Genomic DNA, 6,864 nt, shown 5'->3' with positions numbered 1-6,864 from the left:
TACCAGAAAGGGGAGAAGTTGTGTTAGTAACATGCATTAATGGGATGAGGTTGCATACAGAGGGAGAGAAAGTAGAGGAGAGAGGAGCTCAGTGCATCATAGGAAATCCCCCGGCAGTCTAGGCCTATAGCAGCATAACTAAGGGATGGTTCAGGACTCACCTGAGCCAGCCCTAACTATAAGCTTTATCAAAGAGGAAAGTCTTAAGCCTACTCTTAAATGTGGAGATGGTGTCTGCCTCCTGAACCCAAACTGGAACCTGGTTCCACAGGAGAGGAGCTTGATAGCTGAACGCTCTGGCTCCTAGTCTACTTTTGGAGACTCTAGGAACCACAAGTAACCCTGCATTCTGGGAGCGCAGTGCTCTGGTGGGGTAGTAAGGTACTATGAGCTCTTTCAGATAAGATGGTGCCTGACCATTAAGAGCTTTGTAGGTAAGAAGAATGATTTTAAATTCTATTCTGGATTTTACAGGAAGCCAATGCAGAGAAGCTAAAACAGGAGAAATATGATCTCTTTAACACTATTTTGAAGAAATAGGAAATGCTGGAAAATATAAGCCAGGGGTCTAGGAGCATTAAATACTTAATTTCCTGCATTCTGGAGACATTCTGCTCCAATTTCTATAAAGAGAAACAAGACATTCAGCTGGCAGGTGAAAATCCATAAATATAAAAATATAACAGAATATGTAGCAGTAATGCATCCCTAATGTAAATGACACCTATGAGTAGTAAAAATCTGTGATTTGTCCTTCAGTCTGCTTAATTAGCATACTAGTGTTTGAAATTCACACTCAGTTGTGAATTAATAAACCAGAGAGGTTTTGGCGCTGTTTCTTTGTTCAAGGCTTTTGGCTTTACATGCAAGCTGCTTCTTGGGGCGGCTGTGGCTCAGGAGGTAGAGCGGGTTGGCCGTTAATCGGAAGGTCGGCGGTTCAATCCCTGGCTCCCCCTGGTTGCAAGGTACTGAACCCCGATTGGTATGAATGAGTGTGAATGCTAGTTTCCGTTTGAGCACTTAGGCTCAGTGTATGAATGTGTATGACACTAGTGAAAGACATGCTTAACCCCTTGACGCATACCTCTTCCTTGCAGACTGCAAGCCAAGATAGCACATGGATGCACCTGTTGGTGCATATTCTATATGTACCTAGGACCCTGGTTTCTCGTTTATGCCTGCTAATTTGCATCATACCTACATATACCTGAATATATATCTTTTCTATGTTCTATAGACAAATTAACAGTCTTCACTTAATTTAACATCAGCTTGAAAGCAAATGAAAACACAAATAATTTTTATTTTTTTGATTGTAAAGAAATTCAGGCGTTAGGGGTTAAAATAAAATCTACTTCCCAGAAAAAATTAATGGCCGACTGAGTGTCTTATAGTAAAACTCAATGCTGGAAAATACATTTTTAGGCGACCAAAATGTTAGTTAACTTTTATGAACTGAAAACACTGTTGTAGCAGTCAGTATATATTTGCTGCTATTTTAATTTATTAGTTTGGTCAAATCTCCACATTGCTCTGGTTCTTGATTAGAGGAGCATTCAGAGCACCTGTTGCACAGGGACTGACTCCTCAACAAGGATTGAGCAAAGCTAGGTAATTCCCTCTTGGCTAATCAGTGTGGGGCGACGCTGATCTGAACTAGAAGGACCTACCTGCACACCCAGGTCTATTTGAAGCATTCTGAACCCTAGGCTATCTGAGCAGAACTCACTCTCATAAACAAAGTCAGCCTGTAGCTCTGTCCTTTTGGGTCTTGTTGAGAACCCTTTTGCTGTCACTTTTGTCTATAACAAAAGCAGCCTTTTTGTTGAAAATATTACAATACAGTTACCCGCTGCATGCGGGCCCTGTATTTGTTGTTTTCATTTAAAACCCCTTCCCCATTTATTTCTTACCTTTGAGGCATTGTTTCACAGATGGCACCCAAAAACAAGTTCATGGCTAGTTAAGTGTATCTTTGGAATTACTTTAAGTAGTTGATTCAGTCATATGTGTTTGTATGTGAATGTGTGGAATTGCAGTTTGTTTGACAGGATATCCTTGAATCTGTATCGTACTTTTGAAATGTCGCAAAAAAGTGAAAAAAAAAAATTGCTAAATATGTGCGTTTCCATCAGCTGGTTTGGAGCGAATAAACAAGGCTACGGCAAGCGTAGTTACGTCAATAGTTGATGTTAACATGGCTGTAATAAACAAGACGTATGGGTTCCAAACCAGAAACAAAACCAGTCGCATGAACCTGACGGCCATTGATCTTAGAAAAACAAAGAGAGGTCCTCAGAAATGTGTTTCAAGTGGCCAAGTTGCTACCAGCCATGTCTCCACACGTTATAGGAATATCCAGTGTTATGCCGACTTTTGCATGCCTGCTGAGAATTGCATGCTCCAAATAATGCTTTTAAACGCTAAAATATCCTTTGTGGGGTTCATCAATGGTGATAAATGAATCAAAGTATATATTTTTTTGAACATTTAGAGACGTTAATATTTTATTACACTCAGAAGGAGATTCAGCAAAAATATGCGGTGATAACCCCATTTGATCAGTGTGCAGAGCAAAGTAACTGAAAAGGACCTTTTAAGAGGTGAATGTATAATTCGGCAGAACAGATGATGACAACACATACCTGCCACGATTTGCATCCACCTCTTTTCTCAGCACCAATGAGCATTACCAGCTGTGAGGTGCATGAAATTCTCGGCAGGCATGCAGAACTCTGCACAACCGGGCAAGACGCCGACAGCAGAAAGAGCTGATAAGTCGTGAGTTACAAGTTTGCTACGTCAGAACTTATTCGGAAAAAGTGTTTCCATCTCCCATTTAGTGCATTTACTCTTTTTCGACAGGCAAAAACCACCTCAAGCTTTCGAATTTTGCCGATTCCATCAACCTTTTGTAATGCAATACTTCAAAATGCAAATTAATCGTTGATGGAAACACTGCTTACACGGTGTTTAATCCTCTGTATTCTGTCTTTCAGAGGGGGGGTCAAAAGGTTTCCTGGACAGCCATAATCTTGTTGCTGATTGGTTGGACATTTGCCTTGGTCAGCCTGTTTCTTGCTGCAGCCAAACAGATCACCTGGTTGGATTGCCTCTACTATTTCTCCTACATTAAACTAGCAGTCACTCTGATCAAATATGCGCCGCAGGTAAGCACACACACAGTGAAGGACCAAGAAAATGGAAACACTCGGACATTGTAATGTATTGCAGTATAGTAGCCATGCAGTAAATAATACCTACCAAATGTTTTGTTTGCGTTAGTTGTGTATTTTGAGACTATTAAAATAGAATAGAATACAAGCAAATATACCAACAGCACAAACTTAAATACAGACTAAAGGTTTGATCTGCTCACTGTATAGAAAATATCACAGGATCTAATGCACTTCATCATCGATTCTGTCTTAACTGTAAAATTGATTGATACAACATATGAGACTCTTCTCATATGAGTTATGTGGTATTCCACAAAGTTCAGTCCAGTATTATATTTTGGTGTTAATTTTCTGTTGCTCATCTGATGAACTATTACTTACTGTGTTTCTGTGCTTCTGGTTTTCTGGCTGTTTTTCCAGGCATACATGAACTACAGAAGACAGAGTACTGAGGGGTGGAGTATTGGCAATGTGTTGCTGGACTTTACTGGTGGAACTCTTAGTATTCTACAGATGATCCTAGAGTCTTACAACAATGGTAACTACTGTTCTTGATGCCATTGTGGTTGTAGATGTATTAAGGAATATTAAAAAAGGGATAAATCTAAAAAGAAGTTAATTTAAGTTAAAACGGCATGGTTCTTGTTATTAAATGTAAAGGAGAACTAATTAAGATTTTTTTTAAATCTATGTATGTGATGTATTGTGCAAAGCATTTGTAGTTAAAAAAATAACAATTAGGGCCCGAGCGTGAACTGTGCGAGGTCCCTATTGAAACTGAAGGAATTATTAGGGCCCGAGCACGAACCGTGTAAGATCCCTATTGAAACTTAAGGGGTTATTTTTTATACCCATAAGTCATAGCGCCACCTGCAGGCAACAGGAAATGACGTTTTACACTGTCATTGCCTATCAACTTCAAAACTGTCCCAGAAAACCCTTAACACATTGATAATGCCATGTTGTAAAACTTGTGAGTTTGCAGTTAAAGTTGTTGTAACTTGACTGTACATGCTCAAATCTGTACCAAATTTTACATACTTGATTAGAGTCCCCCTGAACACATGTACAAGCCAACATTCACACATAGTCATAGCGCTACCTACTGGCAACAGGAAGTGACCTTCAACGAAGCAGCCCCCATTTTACCTAAATGTATGAAATTTCTGTGGCACATGTATCATGTCCGGATGTACCTCTTGGAGCGATGTCCTAAACTCAACAGGAAGTTGGACATTTTATGGTCATTTTTGGATTTTTTACACTCACTGTACTTTAAATCTGAAGTCAGTCAGAATATGACGATTATTCTCACTAAATCCACTTCTGAGAAGTTTTGAGGTGAGAAATCAACCGCCCAATGCTTCTTGCAGCTTTAATTTTTACTTTTTTTTCCTACAAAGTAACCTTAATTTTGGGGGGCTAAAGATACTTGAAAACTCACCAAACTTTGCACATAATTCAGACGCGGCAAAAATTTGTGTATCATGTCCAGACGTACAAAAAAGCCTCTTAGAGCCATTGCCTAAACCAAACAGGAAGTGGACCATTTTGGACTTAATGGTCATTTTTGGTGATTTACACACTCCGTACTTTAATGAACTCCTCCTAAAGAATTAGTCCGACCGACTTAAGATTTTCGCTGTCTACTCTAAAGCCATTGATGAAAAGTTGTACAAACGGTGAGTTTTCGTGAAACAGCGTGCCTGTGGCGTCCACCCTCGATGATTCGCCATGAAAGAGGAAGTTGTCTTAACTTCAGTGTACATGCTCACATCTGCACCAAACTTCATGTGCTTGATAACAGTCCCGCCCCGAACACAAGTGCTATGTAGTGACACAAAGGGGACACAGGAAGTGATGATCAACACCTTTATGCAGTGTTATTCACAGCCGCAACGGCAGAGCTCCAGAATATGCAGCGTGACCTCCTCACACCTCGACGTGCTACACGTGTGAGGGCCTGCCCAACGCTGCTTGCAGCTTTAATTTTATTCTGACTTTTCTCATGAAATTCAAGAAATGAGGGGTCAGGTTTTTATAAATGCACTCAGATGTAAGATATTCTTACAGGAAGAAGAGAATTACAGGGATATATCCAGATTCTCCTGATGACTGATGGTTATCGTGTTCAGTGTTACACAAAATACAGCTGAGGCTATAGGGAATGCCCTTAGTATTTGTTCATAAACCAGTAGCACTAGTATTAGACAAATTAGACAATTTATTTATAATATTAGACAAATAAAATTTCAGTTAGTGAAAGTTCACCAAAGTGAAGTTGGCATGAAATTGGGTTCTATTAAATAGTTATTCAATTGCGATATGTCTGTCTGGACCAAACGGGTGTACTGACCGACCAACATTGCCATCCCTAGAGCCCCACAATTAGCGTGTCAAATTATTTATGCTTCTTTATTTATATAAAGATTTAAGTTAATTTAAAAAAATTAAAATAGTATTCTGGGTATTTGACTAACACAGCGTATATATTGTACAAAACTTTCTCTCCTCAGACGAGTGGAGGCTGATATTTGGTGATCCTACAAAGTTTGGTCTCGGTCTGTTCTCTGTGGTGTTTGACGTCCTCTTCATGACTCAGCACTACTGTCTCTACAGACAGCCACCACAGTATGAAGCTGTTGGAGAGCAACAAGAGGACTGATGATGACTCGGTGCTGTGTGGATAAACTCGTGTCTGATTTGTATCCAGCTTGAGCTCAGTGGGCCGCCTCCTTAAATATCTCAGGATCAGCACTTGTTCTTTACCACTGTATGAAACTTTTTTGGTTGATAGAAGGTACAAGAAAAACTGTTGTATTGATATCAGTGCAAACACTTTCTATTAAATGCAATATCACAGCTGAATCAAAATAGTATTTTTGGATAATATAATTAAGGATAGAAGAGTGTGTTTTTCGAAAGGGTACAATGGAGGTGCTTTTTGTCTTTTCCCCTTTCTATTTTTTGAGTTATATATATTTTTTGTCCCCGCGACCCGATCCCGGATAAGTGGATGAAGATGGATGGATGGATGGATCTTTTTTGTGCATGTAATAGATTAGCCAGGTGAAACTCCCAAAGGGAGTTCCCATCTCCCACAGAAAACACTGCTCTGAACTGCTTGAAAACAGTTCGTTTGTAGTCCAGCCTTTACTTCCATAACCAAGTTCTGTCACTTTGTAACACACATCATAATGCTTGCTTAGCTGCTACTCAAGCACACCTCAAAAATACTGGTGGAAAATCACACTGAGCTGCAGAACACACAGTCACAAGTTGTTAAGAGAAAAGTGTTAAAGTGCAATTTATACTTCTGCGTCAAATCGACGGTGTAGGTGACGGCGTAAGCTACGGGGCTACGCAGAGGGCTACGCCGTCGCCTCATGCGCACCTCCTTCAAAATGTAACTACACATCGAGTCGACGTGGACCGTAAGCTCTGTGATTGGTCGGCTGGGTAGCCTCGCAATGCCTCCGAGCCCATGCTTTAAAGTAACATTACTAGCGGCAAAAACGGCGGCTGTAACACAGTGAATCAATATATTTGACCGTCGCAACCCGAGCGAAATGACTCGTTTCACTATTAGAATGTGATCCATTCGGTCGGTAACATTTGAAAAGGCTACACCAGCAGCACATATACAATTTTACCCCCATTTACATTAGCGGAGCGCTAAACCGGA

General features: G+C 40.2%; 1 protein-coding gene across 6 annotated transcripts in view; it reads left to right on the top strand.

The window, feature by feature from the left end:
• Window positions 1-6,047, top strand: part of ctns (cystinosin, lysosomal cystine transporter) — a 51,121-nt gene extending 45,074 nt beyond the window's left edge. For all 6 annotated transcript variants that reach the window (XM_046049196.1, XM_046049194.1, XM_046049195.1 and 3 more), the window contains 3 exons: window positions 3,000-3,170; window positions 3,600-3,717; window positions 5,696-6,047. In XM_046049196.1, the coding sequence (XP_045905152.1) occupies window positions 3,000-3,170; window positions 3,600-3,717; window positions 5,696-5,844 (438 nt within the window). In that variant the 3' untranslated portion in view covers window positions 5,845-6,047. The remainder of the gene's footprint in view (window positions 1-2,999; window positions 3,171-3,599; window positions 3,718-5,695) is intronic.
• The last annotated feature ends 817 nt before the right edge of the window (window positions 6,048-6,864 follow it).

Source organism: Micropterus dolomieu, linkage group LG05 (genome assembly GCF_021292245.1).
Source record: "Micropterus dolomieu isolate WLL.071019.BEF.003 ecotype Adirondacks linkage group LG05, ASM2129224v1, whole genome shotgun sequence".
NCBI lineage: Eukaryota > Metazoa > Chordata > Actinopteri > Centrarchiformes > Centrarchidae > Micropterus > Micropterus dolomieu.
This window is presented reverse-complemented; position numbering and strand designations above follow the sequence as displayed.